This window comes from Colobus angolensis, unplaced genomic scaffold (genome assembly GCF_000951035.1).
Source record: "Colobus angolensis palliatus isolate OR3802 unplaced genomic scaffold, Cang.pa_1.0 Scaffold106, whole genome shotgun sequence".
Classification (NCBI taxonomy): domain Eukaryota; kingdom Metazoa; phylum Chordata; class Mammalia; order Primates; family Cercopithecidae; genus Colobus; species Colobus angolensis.
In genome coordinates this window covers 1,550,727-1,570,917 of record NW_012111586.1, presented here as the reverse complement: position 1 = coordinate 1,570,917, position 20,191 = coordinate 1,550,727, and the positions used below count along the sequence as shown (strand labels likewise).

Genomic DNA, 20,191 nt, shown 5'->3' with positions numbered 1-20,191 from the left:
CACTGACTCTCACACAGCCTCACACACACAGTCTCTGTGCCTCTCCACACACAGTGTCCCTCACAGTCTCGGTGCTTCACACACGCCTCTCACAGTCACACACAGGGTGTCTCATACATACACTTGGTGTCTCAGTGTCTCATACACACAATGTCTTGAGTATCAGTGTCTCTCACACAGACTCACACATACACAGAGTATCACATACCCATAGCATCTTGGTGTCTCACACACGGCATCTGACACACAGTCTCTCACACAATGTCTTCCAGTTCTGACACAGCTTCGAGTTCTCTCACACGAGGTCTCTCCCACACATATGCCACCTTACACAAAACATACACGGTATCAGACACACACAAGCACGTGGCCATCCCACCGCCACCCACACACACAGTCACATATGGAGAACTGCTTCATGCCCACTGTGCCGCACAGTTCTGCTCTTCTGAGGAAGAGTGGCCCCAGTGGCCCTTTTGGCATAAGGCAGCCTTCACCTGTGCCTGCCTGGAAATGGTCTCTTTGCCAGTGCCACAGGTAATCACCAACTGGAGACTGGACATGAAGGCCAATGGCCCCTGGGGTTTGGAGAAAAAGAACCCAACAGAGGTGCCCTCACTCAACAGCTTCCTTGGGAATTAGGAGGCAGACATGTGTCTCCTTGTGTCCAGTGATGCGTCCAGACTCCACGCCCACCGAGGGCTCTGCTGAAATGCACAGGTTTCCTCTTCAAGTTCTGTCACCACCCCCTGCCATGAGGACTTCAGCAGCCCCCTGACCCACTGGCCCCAGAGCCCCTCATCTCCAGACTTTCTCCTCCCCTACACAGCTGTGGTTATGCCCTGGAGGCTGCTAGTACTGGGGATGGCCCTCCCTCCAGAATCACGGGCTATAACATCCCCTCGCAGACGCTACCCCCTTGTCCTTGCTCAGTCACTCCAGGTCCTGGACACTGCACCTGATCGCCAGCTCCTCGGGATGCCTGTCCGTCAACCTTGTCCTTCCCACCCTCCATGTTCAGCTTCCACAGTCCACCACCTACCACACTCTCACTAATATCGCAAAGTCCCTCACCTCCTGATCTTTCCATGCTCCTTCCTGGCCTGTGCCAAGCGCTAGATGAATCCAACTCTCCCCCGCCTTCTCTACAGCAGCACTGGGGCAGGATGGCATCCAGTGCACATGTCCCCAGAGGCCTCATCCTCCAGGACCTTTTATGTTACCTATTTCTGCCTCCTGCCTGGCTTGCTCTGGCACCTCACACGAAACACAGTCCCCCTCCCCCACGCTCCGCAGACCTCCAGCTCCCTTTTCCTGCCTCCTCTTGGCACATGACTATGCCTCCCATTCCACAGAGAAGACTGGACTTTTGCAGCAGCGATCTCCATCTCTTGCTACAACCCCCCACTCTACTTGCATCTGCAGTGATTCTCTCCTTTCCACCCATGAGAATGGAGAGTTGAGCCACCCTGTCCAAGGCTAAGCTCTCCCACCACCAATGCTGTGTCCTTTCTCTCCACCTCCCGAGGCTCCACCAGTTATCCTCTTTTCCATGGTTTCTTTTTTTCCTATTGACTGTTTCCAATAGCATTTAAATATGCTTGAGATTTTCCCATCTTAAAAGAACAATCCCAGGCCGGGTGCGGTGGCTCACACCTGTAATCCCAGCACTTTGGGAGGCCAAGGCAGATGGATCACCTGAGGTCAGAAGTTCATATTCCTAGGCCGGTCAACATGGTGAAACCCCGTCTCTACTAAAAATACAAAAATTAGCTGGGCATGGTACAATCTCAGCTACTTGGGAGGCTGAGGCAGGAGAATCACCTGAATCCGGGAGGTGGACGGAGGTTGCAATGAGCCAAGATCGTGCCATTGCACTCCAGCCTGGGAGACAGAGTGACACTTTGTACTTTGTCTCAAAAAAAAAAAAAAAAAGAAAGAAAGAAAAATCCCACCCTCAGCCCCACAGCCCTCTCTAGCCACAATGGTCCCCTCGTTCAGAGCTACACTTTCTGGCAACGTCTGGGCTTGCTGCCTCCACATCCTCAGCACCCACATAGGCCTCATAAAACACACACCAGCTTTCGTCCTACCCTGCACCAAACTTCGTCTCCAGGGCCACTCCTCTATGTTGCTCGGTCCAACAGGTACTCCTGACCACTCAGCAGCATCTCGTCTACTTCTTGAAACTTTCTCTCCTTCCAAGCTCCAAGTCGCTCCCCTCCCCTGATTTCCTCTCATCTGCAGTCTTTCTTCTCAGGGTCCTTCAGCTCCGGCCCAGCCCTGGATTCCCACAGCATGCCAAACTCTGCCATGTGGATGGCACACGGCATCTTGAACTTGGGTGTCTGAGACCAGCTGCAGTCTTCACACCTGCCTCTGCCCCATTTCCCATCCCGCGCCAGCACCACCCGCCTCCCAGGTTAACATACCAGAAACAAGATTCACCTCCATTTCCCTCCCCTCTGGGCCCCTATTCATAACCCATCACCAAGTCTGACCAGTCAGCATCCCTGACAGTTCTCAGATCCACCACCATCATCTCACCTGGGCCACCATCTTTTCCCCGGACCGCTTCAAAGCCTCCTAACTGGTCTCTGCCTCCTCGCAGGCTGCCCTGTCCATTCTCACAGAGCAGCCAGAGTCAGCCCTCCTGCCTACCCTGTGTCCCCAAGGCCCTGCCATAGCTCCGGCAGCTACTGCAACCACACTGGCCTGCTGCTTACCCAGTGACCATAACCACGAGCCTTGCAGCTGGAAGGCCTTCAGGCCTGCAGACTCTCCCCAAGGCCTGTGTGCTCCCTGCTCCTGTTCATTTACTAGTTGGCTCCCACTCTTCCTTCAGGCCTTGGGGAAGTGTCACTTCCCCAAGGCAACACTTTTTGACCCCTCAGATCAAAGGAGGTCTCATCATCTCTCCAACCTGTTTTTTCCATCCTACCTTTTTTTTTTTTTGAGACAGATTTTCACTCTTGCTGCCCAGGCTGGAGTGCAATGGCGCAATCTCGGCTCACTGCAACCTCCCCCTCCCAGTTCAAGCAATTCTCCTGCCTCAGCCTCCCGAGTAGCTGGGATTACAGTCATGTGGCACCACGCCCAGCTAATTTTGTATATTTTAATAGAGACGGAGCCTCTCTATGTTGGTCAGGCTGGTATCGAACTCCCGACCTAAGATGATCTGCCCTCCTCGGACTTCCAAAGTGCCAGGATTACAGGCGTAAGCCACCACGCCCGGCTCTTCCATCTTACTTTACACAAATGTCATTAAAAGCTCATTTGGAGGTCAGGTGCGGTGGCTCATGCCTGTAATCCTGGTACTTTGGGAGCACTTTGCGGAGGCCGAGGTGGGTGGGTCACCTGAGGTCAGGAGTTAGAGACCAGCCTGGCCAACATGGTGAAATTGTCTTTACTAAAAATACAAAAATTAGCCAGGCGTGGTAGTGGTCGCCTGCAATCCCACCTACTCGGGAGGCTATGGCAGAAGAATCATTTTACCCGAGCAGGCAGACGTTACAGTGAGCCGAGATGGTGCCATTGTTCTCCAGCCTGGGTGACAAGAGCAAAACTCCATCTCAAAAAATAAAATAAAAAAGCTCATCTGGGTAATTACAGGTGCAATGTCTGTCTGCCCTGCTGGAATGCAGGATCCCCATGGGCAGACGCCATGTGTCTGGTTATGCTGCCAGCCCTGTACTGTGCATGGGGCCTGGCCCCCCGCTGGAGCACAGCAGGTGCTTCTGGAATGAATCCACAAACACAAGGTCACACACAGCCTCTTGACATCACTGGTACATGCACATGGTCTCACTTCATAAGGACCACTTCAGACACCGCCATGCTTATGGTCATCACATGGCCACATCAGATGTGGTCACCATCTCAATTCCACAATGCTACCCAGTCACAGTCACATTCGTGACACCCTATCACACAGAGTCTCACACAGCAGCTGACTGTGGCTGTGTGACCACACACAGGCCACCCAGCAGCAACCACAGAGTCACACACACACTCAGTCTACTCTGTGGGGACTACCGAGACCCACCAACACAGTCACAGGGTCAGGCCACAGAGTTACCCACAAAGACAAGGGTCATGCCCAAGATCCACCGACACACATACACAAGTGCTGCACAGCCAGCTGGTCAGGTATGGTCACACTCACATTCATTGGCAGTGCCCCTCCTACAGCTGCAGCATCAGAGTCTCACATAAGCAGAATATAGTAACACACAATACCAGAGTCATCACACAGACAGCCTTGCAAACAGTCCCCTGCATGGCCACATGGTTACAATTCAATGCCCACGTGGGCAGGCTGGGTCACATGGCCGCATTTTCAGACCTGTCCCCGAGTGCAGTCGGCTGAAGGTGATCACATGACTCCCAGGTAACTTTTATCAGGGGTATGAGGAAGGGAATGTGGGTGATGGGGAGATGAGACGTGGGGCCATGGGGAGGAGAAACAGCCACCAAAGCAGGTCTGGGACGCAGCAGACCCACCGAGGACGGCCCATCAGCTAGTGTGACTAGCACAGAGTGGGGATGGAGATGAGGCACAGACACAAAACTTACCTGGGCAGCATGTGGGGCATGGGCGGGAGGAGGGGCAGGAGGCTGGGTAGGGAGCAGGGAGGGCAGCAGCCGCCTGGACTGGACAGATTGGGAGGCACTTACCTGGCCCTCTCCCGAGGCCCAAAATCAGAGCCCAGGCCAGAGTCCGGTTTGGCTAGCAGACCTGACCACCCCACCCGCCTGGTTGAGGGGGAAGGATGTGTGTGTGCGTGTGTGTGTGTGTGTGTGTGTGTGTGTGTGTGTCCCCCAACCCAGGTGAAACAGGCAGTGGACTCGGGAGACACTTACTGGACTGTGCTGTGCGGGCCTCAATGGTGGGGGTGAAGACACCCACCCCCATATCCGAGCGCGCAGCCAGCTGGAAGCGGTAGAGTGTGTCGGGCTTCAGGTCCTCTAGTGTGTAGGAGGAGGTTGGGTCGAAGGTCACCTTGTGCTGGAAGAGCAGGGAGCACTCACTGACAGCTCTGAGCTCAAAGGTCACTCAGAGGTTGTTCCCAACATGGGCTGTAATGTGACACCTCTGGACCCACCATGGCTCCAGGACTGGCTCCACACCATAAGGCCACATGGACCACACAAGCAACTCAGGGCTTAGCCCATGCCACAGGAGCCTCACAGACCACATGGGCCACGGGAGCCACCTAGAACACACGGCTTCTGGGGGACCTTTAGGGCTCTGCCAGTCATGTGAGCCACAGAGCCTAGGAAATTCAAGGCAGACCCTGGGGACTTTGCCCCCAGCAAAGAGTCATACAGCCTGTATGACTCCAGAATCATACAGGCTGTGCAGGCCACATGGCACGCATGCGCCACCAAGCCTCCAGCAGAAACCTTACAGGCTATGCCCACACAAGCCACAGAATCCAGAAAACACCTCCTGGGGTTAAACCCATTGCAGACCCTCAGGGACCAGGAGACCCCCTCAGCACTTCTCTGCCCACTGCACACCTGTTGGTCTTCGTCCTCTGCCACCCAGTACACCAGCTCATACATGATGATTCGCTCCTGAGGGGGCAGCAGCCACGAGAGCTGGATCCTGGTGTCCGACTCCACCTCGGCCTGGAAGTCCGCGGGCTGGGCAGGCACTGCAACACCCCACACCAGGCAGGTCAGCCTCATCTGCGTGAGGTCAGGAGTGCCCAGGGAAGAGGGGGCCAAGGAAGGCAGACCCTAATCTCACACCCTTATCCTACATCCCAACTGACCATACATCTATGGAATATGGCACCTTGATCCTCCCAACAGCCCCCAACCTCACAGCCGAGGGAAGGGGAGAGGTGCCGCCACAACCTCAGCCTCCCCTTCTCTGCTGTCGGCTGCCCAGCCAGTGTGCCCCCACCTACCTCCCTGCTGCGTCTTGACCTGGATGGTGGGGCTGGGAGGGCCGTCGCCCACAGCGGTGAAGGCAAGCACGCGCAGGCTGTAGGTGATGCCAGGCAGCAGGTTGCCCACGGTGGTGAGGAGCCCCGCGTCGGTGTTGTGCTTGTGCCAGGCACTCGGGGGGCGGCGGGAGTCCGGAGTATAGTAGACGCGGTATCCTCGCACCAGGCCGTTGGGCTCCTCAGGAGGCTCCCACTGCACCAGCATTGTGCTGGCGCTCAGCATGCGTGCCTGCACGCGGCGCGGTGGGCTGGAGGGCGCCTGCTCTCCCGTGCGTGCCCGCACTGCCTCGCTGGGCGGCCCTCGCCCGATGCTGTTCACCGCCAGCACGCGGAAGGCATATTCCGAGAAAGGACTGAGGCCGCCAATGCTGTAGCGGGTGGTGGCCACACCATCCACCTCCTGAAAGGGGCCCTCTGTGCCCGCTGCGCGGTACTGGATGCCATAGTAGGATATAGGCTCTGAGTTCCCAGAGTCCCAGGTGAGGGTGACACTGGTGGCAGTTGTCTCTGTCACCACAAGATCAATCGGAGGCTTCGGCAGAGCTGGAGACAAAGTGGAAGGCTCAAAGCTGCCCGAGGTCAAGATCCTTAGGAACCAACCCTATACTTGGGGATTATCCAGGATACCTGGTGGGGCTACCTGAGTGTGGCTGATACCCACAGCCTACCTTGAAAAATGTCCAGAAAAGCTTATGGTGACCTCTGAAGGCACACGTGGCGGATGGTGGCCAGGCGGCCCCCAGGCCTTGGGTCATCTAGTATGTACACATACCAACTGTGGGACTCACTGGACCCTCCCATCAGTACACAAGACTCATCTAACAAACAGACCTGGAGGTGAGGGGACCCTTGCAGTCCCATGTAGATGAAAGGCACCCAGACTGGGTAGCAGCTATCTGCCTCTGCAGGTCACCTGAGCTCACGTGGTGGAGAGTATGTGTAATAGGCAGGGGAAGGGGAGATCTTTCCTTAGGGACTGGCCCAGAATTTTAGAAAGAGTGATGGGGCTGCCGGCCCCACAGACCTCGTGGCTTGGCTCAAATTGAAGTGGGAAGGCCCTGAGTCCACAATCATTCAATAAATTATTAACAAGCACCCACTCAATGCCAGACACTGTGCTGGGGCTACAATGCCACACAGTCACATCCCTGCTCTCATGGAGTTTACACCTCAGTACGAGAGAGAATCAATACACAAGTCGATCGTACTCATGATTCTGGCAGGTGCAAGGACAGCAAGAATCAGGGTGCTGAGGTGAAGTAAGATCCAGGGAATCTCCTTGGATAGGGTGATGAGGGAAGGAAAGCATCATCGAGCTGAGGCCTGAAGGGGTACATGGAGCCAGTGACAGAAGGGACCGGACAAGGAGCATGGCAGACGGAAAGCAGCGTGTGTCTGGGCAGCTGGCTTGTGACAGGGTGGGAAGCCAGCAGCCCTGGGACACCACAGTGAGGATCCTGATCTGTATCCTAAACCAACGGGAAGCCACTGGAAGGTGTTTCTCCCTTTCCCAAAAGGAAGTGACTTGATCCTGAATTACATTTTTTTAAAGATCACTCAAGTTGCAAAAGAGATAATGGATCAGAGGCTGTTGAGAATTGAAGCAGGGAGACCAGGAAGGAATCTTTTCTTTTTTCATAGGGTCTCACTGTCACTCAGGCTGGAGTGCAGTGGTGTGATCATGGCTCACTGCATCACTGCAGCCTCATCCTCCCAGGCTCAAGTGATCCTCCTGTCTCAGCCTCCCAAGTAGCTGGGCCACAGGTGTGTGCCACCATGCACAACTTTGAATTTTTTTTTTGTAGAGATGGGGTCTCACTATGTTAACTGGGCTGGTCTCAAACTCCTGAGCTCAAGCAATCCTTCCAACTTGGCCTTCCAAAGCACTAGGATTACAGGAATGGGCCACCGTGCCCGGCCAGAATCTGTTACATATATATAACATATGTGTAATATGTGTGCCTGTCTCCAGGACAGAGAGAATCCACTTCCCCTACTATTTTACCACATCCTTCTTGCTGGGAAGCTATTACACCTGGTACTATATAGTGGTTAGGAGGGAGAGTTATGGATTCAGACCACCCTGGGTTTAAGTTCCTGCTCTGTCATTTATTTTTGTGTGACCCTGGGCAAGTGATATACCCTCTCTGTACCTCGGTTCCTTCATCTGAAAAATGGAAATAATAAGAGCACCTATCTCTCAGGGTAAAACAGAAAAAAACAAAAGAAACTGTGCTTGCTAGCTAGCATGCTGTCTGCTACCGAGAAACTCAATATGCCTTAACTATTATCATTAAGCCGGCTAAAAATGGAAATCCCTCCCTCCCTCCCTCTAAGGGCTGGAGGACCCCAGGGCAGGGACACCCAGGAAAGGGTAAGAATCCCTCAGCCATGCCTGTGCCCATGGCAGTCAGCTCACATTCGTCCGCCACCAGGACCTCCCGGATGACAGGGAGGGTACTGGTCACAGCACCTGCCACACTCACCTTTCACTGTGACCTGGGCTGTGGCCTCGATCATGCCCAGTGAGGAGATAGCCACACAGGTGTAGTTGGCAGAGCGCACGACATTGCTGAGCTCCAGGACGTTGCGGCCGACTGGCATCTCATCCTCCTTGGTGAGCTCCTCGACCCCCATCATCCACTTCACGTAGGGCATGGGCGCACCCACTGCCACACATGTCAGGTTCACGCTGCCGCCTGGCATCACCTCCTGGCTGCTGGGTGGGATGGAGAAACGAGGAGCCACGCGGCGCACTGCAGGAGGAGGGAGAGAGGCACTCACAGGCCGGGCAGAACACACGGCTGCATGGAAGGGCAGGGGCCCCTCATCCAGGTAGCCCCTCTGGTTAGAGCCAAACCCACGCTCAGAGGGGTGGCACCGCCGGACCCCAGCTCACCATCCACTCCCACCCCACCTCCAGCCTAGAAGTGGCCCCCACACTCAGGGGCTGTCTGGAACACAATCTTGCAACCAATCTCCCATTTTATAGCCTAGGAAGCTGAGGCCTGTCAGGAAGCTCCTGTCTGCCCAGGGTCACACAGGGACTCAGTACAAGGTCCAGGCCTGGTCAGGACCACAACCCAGGTTGTCCTCCAGGGCCCATCTCTGCCTGCTCCTGGCTGGGGCACCAGGGAGAGAAAGCAGGCCCTAGGGTGGAGAGTCCTCTGAGCATGCCTGGGCGGGGCAGAAGGTCAGTCCAGAGGGCTACAGCCACCTGCTGTGGAGTCACTGCCTCCACCTCCAGGCCATAGCCTGAAGGGAAGAAATAAGTTTAAGTGGTGGCGCCACCTGCCAAGGTCTCAGCCATGCTCAGGGCACAATCTGGGAACCCAAGCAAAGGGGCTGCCCTCAGGAGGGCTGGGCAGGGGTCAGGGCAGGCCAGGGACGTGGTCCGCGGGCAGGATGGGCATGACGATGGCAGTAACATGATGAGGGCGCCGAACAGATGCCTTCCTGCGCCAACAAACAAGGGTCTCAAGGGGAGGGTGGCTGTGCCTGGCCACGACCTCCAACCTTGGACTCTCCTGGCTGGAAGCTGTTCTGAGCTTCTCAGTCCAGGGTACAGCCTAGAACCACCCCCCTGAAGTTGTAAGCTTGGCACAGACACAGGAGCATGCAGAGGGAAAGAAGGTGACGAAACCCAGCCGTGGGCAGGCATGCCTGGCATGCAGATGGGCCATGCAGCTGGTGAGCAGAGGCCAAGGTGTGCCCTACACGGGCACTCTCACACGCAGGGCCAGAGGCAGCAGGCAGCAGGCTAGTCAGTACCCAAGAGCACTGCTGAGAGCACTGGTCTCTGAGGAACCTCACTGGGGACCCCAGGCATGCAAAGACCCCACAGCACCACATCAGGAGCACCTCCACTATGAGCACCAGACTATGCTGCTCGCACAGCCCCAAATCACAGAACCAGAGCTAGCAGCAACTGCAGAGACCACCCGGTCCAACATCTGACCTCACTACACAGGGGTCAAAACTGAGACCCAGAGATCAGACATTCAGCAAGTCACCAGGTCCTGTCAACGGGGTGGCCTAATATATCTTTCGAATCCATGTATTTCTCTCCAGACGCAGAAGCAACTGCCACCACCAAAGTCCAAGCACCATCATCCTTCCCTGGGTTGCTGAAATGGGTTCCGCGTTGGTCCTCCTGCCTTGTTGTTCCCCGCTCCAATTCCTGCTCACCGGCTCTCCGGAAACAGCTGGCACAAATCTGATGCCACTCCCTGTTTAACAAGTTCCTGCACGGCTCCCAGTGACATCTCTGCCTAGCCTACAAGACCCTACCTAACTTAGCACTTGCTTCAACCCCTTCCACAGCCTGCCTTACTTCGGTGCTCCAGACAGAATCCAAACCCTGGCAGCCCCAGAGGAGGCCAGGCCTGACAGGTGCTGGTGGGCTGGATCTGTGTCCCCAGGTTCACCTAGGGGATGAGAGTGTCTTGTAGACATTCAGCGTTCTGCCTTCTCCTCAAATCAATCAGCACTCCCATTGTCTTTAGGGAAACCACTTCTACCCCCATTCTTGGTACATGGGGCGTGTGACCCAGATCTGACTATGGAGAAACAGCCTTTGGAGTTCTGCAGAAACTATTAGAAAAGCGACCTTCTCTCTCTACTGAGGCAGCTAAGCTTAGAGCAGTTGGGGATGGCTTCTCCCAACACACAGGAAAAGCCGCTTGAGAACAAAGATGTCAACAGAGGAGAGGAGAGCCAGAAACAGACAGACAAATGCCTGGCCAACCTGTTTAAGTACCTGGATCTAGCCCTGCCCAACACCAAATCTACTACATTTTTCAGGTTTGTAACACAAGAGTTCCTTGTTTTGCTTACATTGGTATGAGTGGGTTTCTGTCATCTGTTCTAGTGCCAAGAGTCTCTACCTAAACGATGACAGCATGTCACAGACACAGTTCTTGTGGCAGAACAGGTGGATCCCGGGGCATGGCTGGCAAGTGTCTCATGGCAACAGAGGACTCTCTGAGCATGCTCTCTAAATGGTCCAAGGTGAGAGCAGGAGGCTCAGCCAGGACTACCACCCAGCCTGGTGGTGTGTGCCTTCCCTCTGCTCTGGAGATGGGCCTCAGGGACGGGCACAGGCAGGCAGGTCTGTTTGCAGATCAAGTCCAGGCCTGCCATGGAAGCAGGGTGGGGGCAGCACAGAGGAGCAGCCTTAATGAACCAAATCTCTCCTGTCCTCTCGGCCAGTGGGTGCCCCGTCTCCTCCTCTTCATGGGAAGGGAAGCTATGCTTAAGCACCTACTAGGTGCAGGTTTCCACGCTGTAGATGCTATCACCTGCCAATTACAGTCAAGGGAACTGATTTTTTTTTTTTTTTTTTTTTTTGAGACAGAGTCTAGCTCTGTCCCCGGGCTGGAGTACAGTGGCACAATCTCTGCTCACTGCAAGCTCCGCCCCCCGGGTTCACGCCATTCTCCTGCCTCAGCCTCCCGTGTAGCTGGGACTACAGGTGCCCGCCACCACGCCCGGCTAATTTTTTTGTATTTTTAGTAGAGATAGGGTTTCACCATGTTAGCCAGGATGGTCTCGATCTCCTGACCTCGTGATCCGCCCATCTCAGCCTCCCAAAGTGCTAGGATTACAGGCGTGAGCCACCGCGCCCGGCGGGAACTGATTTAAAACCAAGCAGCATGACCAAGTTTATATACATAGTAGAAATAGGTCTGTGTGATGAAAAATTGTCACCCTTCCGAGCCCTGGCTGACAGGCCTGAAAAAAAAAAACCCAGAAGGCTCTGGGGAGAAGCATCAGAATTAACAGATGCTGGCAGGAGAGGACGCTGCTCCAGCGGGCATAAGGATGGGTTTAGACAGCCTGTGCTGGGGAGAGGTGATGACTGCAGGCTTGACCCCAGCCAGTGGTGGAATCATGGGGCCTAATCAGGTCGCTGGATACCAGGACAAAGAGCCCCAGCAGAAGGAAGTAGGTCCTTGGCCAATAAACCTTGGGCACCAATCTAGAAACTTGACTGGACTTTACCCCCAAATAGTCCCTGGAGGACAGGGTCTTCAGACCAAAAGGCAGACCTCATGGATCAGCCCTGGAGGTCAGGCCAATGCCCTGAGCCACACCTTCCAAAGCCTCCAACTCCTGCCGTAGTCAGGAAATTGAGGCGCTTCAGGAACACAAAAGACTTGCGTTTATTTTTTCCCTCCTAGATGCAGGTGGCAGGGAGAACTCTAGGGGCTAAGGATAAGCGTGAGAGGTCAATAGTGGCCTTTAGGGTCATCTGCAACACCAAGCAAGGGCCTCAGGGCCAGAAGCTCCTGGGCGCACCACCTTCACTCTCACAAGGACACTGGGCTTCAGTCACACAAACGATTCACTGCGACTGAGACACTTTCCATGTGAGGGAGGTCAGGGTATGTCTACAGAGGAAGGGTGGGGGAAACAGGCAAGGGAGAACCTCCTTGTATCCCAAGTGCCAACAGGGACCTGCATCCTAGACCTGCCCAGACAGCCACCCCCACGCCAACAGGCTGGAGTGGCTGGCATCTCATGCAGCAGCCCCTACCATCCTCCTCCCACGGCTGCAGGCACAAGGCCTCCAAAAAGGAGCAGGCCTCACCCTGGACAGTCTATTGACAGAAGCAACAGCAGGGAAGGAAAAGCTTGAGCTGGGAAAAATGCACTTCAGGTCTAATCTTGGGCTCCAACAATGCCGGTCTATTACCGTTCCCTGTGCATCCTTAGTGCTGACATTTTATAGACAATTTCCAAAACAGGGCCCTGCCATTTCTGGATTATATTTCAGCTGTAACTTTTAAGTCTAATTATTTGCGCTGACAACCCCTTATAATAGGGCGGTGCGGCGCCCAGAGGCATCAGCATTCAGTGGAGTGACAGCCTAATCGCAGGGGGAGGCAGCCCCGCAATCTGCATTCACTCAGAGAAATTTCTCTGATGAAAATAACGCAACATTAAGGAGGGGATGAGGGGCAGGATCCACTGTATCAAGATAAAATAACTCTTTAATAAATAACCTTGTGGCTGCTGCAGAGCAGTAATTAAATGCCAGCAAACCCGGCACACAGTTTTAAGTAAAGCTGGAAAAATGTAAGATGCAATTATCAGCACCAAGCAAATTACCAGCCCAGCAAATCCCCCTGGAATATTTAGAAACTCATTTCTGCCTTTCCGCTAAATATTTGTGCATGTGCTTATTTTTGGCGGGACCATAGGGTGGGGTAGGGGTGGGATGGGGAAAGGGAGGGGATGAGGTACCAGGAGGGTAGAGGAAGGGGCATGGAAGGAGCCACTGTGGGCTGGGCTGTCTCTGCTGATGATTGTTTTCTGAATGCCCTGGCAGATCTGCCCGGTCAGCAAAATGGTGTAACAGAAATGCCCCAGCACTCAGGAGCGCATATGGATGGATGCTCAGAGCTGACATCTGAGCCAAGGCTATAGCCCTCCTCTCGACTGGCTCCCTCACCCTCACAGAGGAAACTCGAGCCACGGAGGATGTGGCAGAGGGAACCGGGATGGCCTGGGTCTGTTCCCTGAGGCTCAGCCTGTCCTACATTTCTGTCCTGAACCCCCAAAACCCAGTGGACAGGTGAGTCTCCTCTGACCACACAGACCAAGTGATACATGAAGGACCACTAGCCCCGGCTGCCAACCCCAGCATCATGGGTGGGGGTCTGGCTCGGGGTGGGGGGGGGGTGCTGAAAACCAAGCCCCAAACAGGCCTGCTCGGGAATGGGCTCAAGGACAGTCTCCAGGAAACCCTTCCAAACTTGTGGCTGACTCAGGGCCACTTCCAGGCTCCCATATGGATCTTGCTAAGTTGCAGTTGACCGTTCAGTCACTCCAGGTAGAAGCAACTTGAGTCCGAATGCAAAGCACCAGGCTAAGGAATGTCAGTTAGCTGGCTGGTGGGCTAAATAAATTCCACCCTCAGACAGACACGGGAGCTAGCTGGGAAGCTTGGGCAGAGGGGCCTGGGGCAGGTAGGAGGATCTTAATTTGGATCTGGCTGGAGAAGGAAAAGACAACCTTATGGGAGACTTCCTCAGTGTGCCAAGATGACGCTACTCACCCTGTGCCATGGACACCAAGCTCCCTGAGGCAGACCAGGGCTGGTTGCCCCATTGAGCCTTGGTGGGGGACCTGAGGGCCTCAAGGACAGGGTACACACTGCAGGACTTTTGCCCTGTGCTACAGGATATTGGGAGGACAGCCTATTCTAGCCTCTTGCCTTACCGTCCCAGTGGTTTGCGCCGAGCCTGGGTCTCTAGGCGAGGAGGGGTTTGGGCCGAGCCTGGCTCTCTAGGCGAGGAGGGGTTTGCGCCGAGCCTGGCTCTCTAGGCGAGGAGGGGTTTGCGCTGAGCCTGGCTCTCTAGGCGAGGAGGGCGGTGAAAGGTCCTACAGGTGCACATAAAGTGCTACAGCTCTTACACCTCTCTCTGACCACAGCCCCCCACAACCATTCCTGAGCACCACCTGGATCAGACAGCTGGCCTGGCCTGGGTGCAAAGGTGGGGTGCAGTTTCATGCCATGCAGCATGCCCATCCCATCACCCTTGCAGGGGAACCAGGCTAAGGGGACATGCACACACGTGGTGCACCAGGGACCCAAGCAGCAGGAACATGCAGGTCAGGGGGCTGCCCACCCACCCCGGTCCTGCCTGCCCGCCGGCCCAAACAAGAGACTGGCAGGCAGGCACGGCGCAGCGAGCCTGAGGGAGCTGACCGAGCCTGCTGGGCCCTACTGACAGGCGCGTCCCATCGACGGGCGAACTGTAGATGGATAAGAAGTGAAAAGGACCAACCTTCTCGCTGATCTGAGAGATGAGAGTTTGGGTTGATGGCAGAGTGCGATGAAGATGAGGAGGGAATAAAAAAAAGACAAGGAGAAACACAGAGAGAGTAAAAACAGGCCAACCTTCATCTGCCCACACAGCACGGAGACGAGACGAGACTCCTGTGCCCCCTCGCACACACACATGCACACAGGTGCACACGAACCACATCGCTCACAAAAGACTCAGGACTCATGGAGGACATGGTGGACAGAGCTGACGCCCGCCAGCAGGCGCCAGAGAGGCCGAGGGTGGGGCCGGGGCAGGTGGAAATGGGGCACAGGCAGGCCCCCATGCCTCACACGCACCCCACAGCTCAGACAGACCCTGTGGACTGGGCTCTGGGGTCAAGGCCCTCCCAGCCCACAAACTTGCCAAGGTACACGAGCCACCAGAAATCACCCCCACACACACCACCAGTGTGAGGAGCACGTCTGGGCACCTGTGGGGAGAAAGGCACTGTCCATGTTTTAGACAGCTGTGGCCCTGCAGCCAGGTCCCTGGAGAGAAGGGGGAAGGCTGGTAGTCCTGGCACAGGTAGGCCAGGCTCTGAGGAGGGCAGGGCTCCACCCTGGCCCCAGCAGCTGTACACCCAGGGAGCTGTAGATGGAAGGAGAGAATGAGTCACTCAGGGAGAGTCAGGTGGTGACGGAGAAAGGCGCTGGCCCACCCAGCATGCCTGGGCCTGCTAGACTGTGGGTGGAGCTGTGGACAACTGTGAACAAAGTCAGATGTAACTGGATGACACATCCCTCCACGGTGCTATCCGGACAGCCGGAGAGGCTACTGACTAGCAAGTGATTCCTCTGTGCCTGGCAATGTGCCGGGTGCTTCACATGTATTGTCCCATTAAATGTAGCAGCTGCGTGGCCTCAGAGAGACACTGGGAGCCCTGAGAACTTGGGGGACAGAAGGGAGATGTGAGGGAGACACCAAAGCCAAGTCTGATGAGGAGACGAAGACTTGCGGCCAGTGGACACAGAAGAGAGACAATGGCAGTAGGAAGCCGTCAGTAATTTCCTCCAGGTGACATGTGGCAACGTTTGTTTTGACTGAGGGGTGCTACTGGCATCTAGTGAGCAAGAGATGCTGCTAAACACCCTCCAATGCACAGGATGGCCCCTCACAACTAAGAATCATCCAGACCAAAATGTCAACAGTGCTGCGGCTGAGAAACTCAGGGCTAGAGCCCACATCAACCCGACTGAGGCTCAGGAGCCTGCTATGGGAGGAAACCTCGAAGCCTCTCTGCTGGGAGATGGACGGTGCAGGCCAGCAAGCAGGCCAGCACTGGGGGTTCCTCCATAGCCATCCACCCACAAGCAGGGCTCAGGAGGCAGAGCTGGTGGTCAGCCTGGTACAGGATGTCCCCAGGCCCTGGGGCTGAAGGGCCCCTAGTACTGCTGAGGGCAGAAGGCAGGGGTTTTGCCAGGCATGAGATGAGGAGGGGTGGGGCACCAGAAGCCAGGGACCCAGGGAGCAGGGCCTTTCAGATGTGCAGAAGTCCTGTTGTTAGGACAGGAGGGCCTATCCTGGGCCTATGAGGCAGGTTGCTCTTGGCAAAGCAGAGTGGCTATAGATTCAGTTAGGGTCTAGATGAGGCAGGTCCTGGGGACAGAGCTTAGAACTGGTCCTGAGACATCAGAGCCCACAGGAACGTTGTATGTGTGTGTGAGAGAGATAACAGAAGTCAGGCTTGGCTGTTTTAGAGTCCCTGGCAAGTGGGGCTGGAACTAAAGGAACCCCCGTATTTCCTACCAAAAGGCAAGTGGGGATGGAGCCAGAAGGGTAGATTCAGGAAGAGCTGGTAGGGGCAGAGGATGGGCCATGGCAGGAGCCAGTCAGGGCCCTGCCTGAGTCTACCAAGTGTAAACAGGGAGCTCCACGGGACTGCACATAAAAGCTCCCTGGGCAGTGACTGAGCTGCCAGCTACAGCAGCTAAGCTCAGTCGATCTCCAAAGAGACCCATTGCTCTGCCTCCAGGGCTGGGGCCAGTGTAACAGTGACTTCAGAGAATGCTGCCTAGCCAAGAGGAAAATGTGGCGGGGGGGAGGGGGGGGAGTCCATCCACCTCTGGGCCTTCTGCTGCCTCAGCATTGCCTCCTGTAGCTGTGCCCTAGGAAATGTGCCCATAGGCCATGCCCTTGCAGCTGGCTTAGGTTTACAGTGGCTCTACTGGGCCTCTCTTCTCCCTGATGCAGACAAAAGGCTTTCTTGCTGAGGCCTGGAACTGCCACTCTCTCGACCCTAGTCTTGGGAACAGAGCTCTAGACAGCACAGCATTTGGGATAGTCAGGGTGGGAGGAGGCAGACCTTTGAAAAGGGTCATTCCAGCTGCTCCTCTGCTGGAGCGGACTCGCCAGCCCCCATGCCTGCCAGACACTCTGCCTGGGGCAGGGTGGGGTGAAGGCTGGGCCGCTTACAACTCTACTCCTCTAGGCCATTTGGGAAGTTTTTGGGCTCCTGTTCCTGAAAACAGATGAGCTGACCTGAGGCCTGAGCCTTGACGAGCAAGACACCTGACAGTAAGCTAGGGGACCTCCCATCCCATGCCCCCAACTCCCATGAAGCACTTTTAATAGTCTCTGAAGCACAATTTGCCCACCACGAATAACTCCTCTGCAGCTCAACTGGCTACCAAATGGGTTGGCAGCCTGTGGCCTCTCCAGAACCACCCTCTCCCATGACAGAGAGCAACCCCTTGATAAGTGTATTTTGGTTGACCGCCTAATTCTCTCTGCTCTGAGTAAGCAAGTCTGACCACATGGTCCCAAAGAGTGGGACAGGCCACTGCCATCACCCGCTGAGTCCACTGGGTGGAGAGTCAGACGACATCCCTCAGGAGGCTGCGCTAAGCACTTGGCATGATGGAATCATCACTGCAAGGAGCCACACGACCAGTTTCCTTCACAGATCCCCCGGGGGGAGACAGTTGAACATTTTTTTTTTTTTTTTTTTTGAGATGGAGTCTCCCTCTATCGCCAAGCTGGAGTGCAGTGGCGCAATCTCGGCTCACTGCAACCTCTGGTTCAAGTGATTTTCCTGCCTCAGCCTCCCGAGTAGCTGGGATTACAGGCACCCGTTACCACGCCCAGCTAATTTTTGTATTTTTAGTAGAGACGGGGTTTCACCACGTTGGCCAGGATGGTCTCGATCTTCTGACCTTGTAATCCACCTGCCTCAAAGTGCTGGGATTACAGGCGTGAGCCACCACACCTGGCTGACAGTTTAACTTTTAATGACATCCATCTGTGCAGGAGGGCTAGGTGAGGGGACAGTGTGAGGGTAGAAGGGGCTCTCAGGGCCCCTCCTGGGCACATGTATACCAGACCAGACCTAGTGTGTTCTCAGGAAAGAGTAAGGTGGCCAGCTTTAGTCACCCTTAGGCTGTGAACATAGCAGAGATTGGAAACCCCAAAACAGTCCCCAGGCTCCTCTCTGCTGGGAACTTGGACTTCCGGAAAGCACATTGTCCACTCGCTTCCAGCAATGAACACCTGGAACACACCAGGTGCTCACCCGAGGCAACATAACCATAGGGGCTCACAGCTGAACACAACGGTTCTTCCAGGAAGGCCCCAGGCAGACCTGGCCAGAGGACAGGCTCACCTGGCCTGGTCCATTTCTGAGGCCTGGCTACCCCAAAGCCCGGAGCCACAGTGGTTCTGGAGCCCACCGCGCTGCGGCGGGCAGGAGGATGTACTGAAGGAAAGCCAGGCCAGGTATGCATGCATTTACACACAGAGAAGTGTGCCTGTGTGTGCACACACACATGCACATACACCAAGAAGTGTGCTTGGATGGCTCCAAACTCCCATGAGGCTCTGGGCCCATGCGGCAGGACCTACAAGAGATACAAATGCTCCCAAGAGTGGCTGCTTCCCCGCGGGCCTGCAGGGAAGGAAGGCAAAGTAGTGGCAGATGCCGGGAGCTTGCCCAGTGGGAGCTGCTGCTGCTGCTATCGCTGCTGCAGAAAGAAGCAGGAAGAAGAGAACGGGCCCATGGCAGTCCCTTGTGTGTCTGCACCAAGGGCTCTGGGCAGAGAGCCTGGCAGGGGCAGCACAGCTCCGTGGTGACAGGGGCCAGGTACTGCCTGCGTCCTTACCTCGTACATACAGGTTCGCAGGGGCTGAGTAACGTGTGCCTGCCGAGTTGGTCGCCACACACTCGTACTTGCCTTGGTCGGATTCCTCACTGCTCTCTATCTGCAAGGCACCTGTGGGGACACGAAGCAAGAGATCAGGTATGGCTCATGTCGAGTGTGGCCTGGAACATGGTGAGAGGTCTCGACAGCGTCTGTGGCTGATGTTGACCAGATGTCGAAGCTCATCCAGGCCACACCCTGGCACCCCTGCTGCTTCCAGGAAGCTCTGCCTGATGAGCCCAGTGGCCTCCTGGCTAGAACCAAGGGTTGTGTTTTGGAGCGCAATCCCATGCTCCCCACAATCCAGCAAGACCCGTCTTTGCTCTGTCAGGGACTGTACCCCAACCCCCAGCTCCACTCAGTTTCCGCCACACTCTTGCCAGTACTGAAGCCTGTTTCCCAATCAACATCCCTGTTAGTGTTCCCGGCCCCGCAGCCCCGCTAGGCCAGTCAGAGCCAGGTGTGGGAGCAGCCTGCAGAATGGCAGGCCTGGGATTCACAAGCACACTATGCCCTCATTGGGCTGGAGCTTGAGAATTTGCCACCCACCAGAAAAGAATGGGCTTGCCCTGGGGGCCTGATGCCCAGCAGCCTCTGCTCCCAGCACCATCTTCCCCTCCTATTCCACCCCCTCCCCACCAGCCCCACCCATTCCGGCTCCTCTCCTCAGCCTGGTCTTGCTAAAGTGCTTCGACCCACCACGGCTCCTGCATAATTCAGGAGGCTAATGGAGGTTGGAGCTCCCACTCGGGCCAGTGCCCTGAGGGGCTGCTCTGGCCGCAGACGGGCAGACAGGAGCCAGGGTTGGGGTGGGTAGCAAAAGGACCCTCAGAAAGGGTGGAGGAATCTTGGGCTTGAGGCCAGTTCTGATAGGTCCCGGCGGGGGAGGCCAAGGCAGAGCGGCAGGGTGGGGGCGGACCCACTCGACTTGGCCATCCCCTGGCCCCATCAATAAACACTTGAAAAAACTGCTTGTGAAAGCACACTGGGCAAGCTGTCTGTGACAGAAACACCCCCGGGCACAGGCAGCACACCCCTCCCTGGAACAATCCAACAGACAATTACACCCACACAGGACGGTCCAACAGTTAAGAACCCCCACAGGACACAGTCTGACAAAACCACCTCCTGCACAGAACAGCCAGCCTGACCTGACAGCCCCCACCTTCCCAGGGCCCAGGTTGATGGACAATCACACCCACACAGGACACGGACAGAAGCTGCCGGGCCCCCCTTGCCTGGACTGGACAGGAGCCAGAGGAAA

The 20,191-nt window shown here is 55.8% G+C and overlaps 1 protein-coding gene across 1 annotated transcript in view; it reads right to left on the bottom strand.

Moving 5' to 3' along the window:
- PTPRF (protein tyrosine phosphatase, receptor type, F) overlaps window positions 1-20,191 on the bottom strand; it is a 98,041-nt gene that overhangs the window by 25,967 nt on the left and 51,883 nt on the right. Inside the window, exons 8-12 of the mRNA XM_011945555.1 lie at window positions 18,889-18,999; window positions 8,444-8,713; window positions 5,919-6,500; window positions 5,524-5,660; window positions 4,864-5,008 (exon numbers count right to left, since the gene is read on the bottom strand). Of these exons, the coding sequence (XP_011800945.1) occupies window positions 4,864-5,008; window positions 5,524-5,660; window positions 5,919-6,500; window positions 8,444-8,713; window positions 18,889-18,999 (1,245 nt within the window). The remainder of the gene's footprint in view (window positions 1-4,863; window positions 5,009-5,523; window positions 5,661-5,918; window positions 6,501-8,443; window positions 8,714-18,888; window positions 19,000-20,191) is intronic.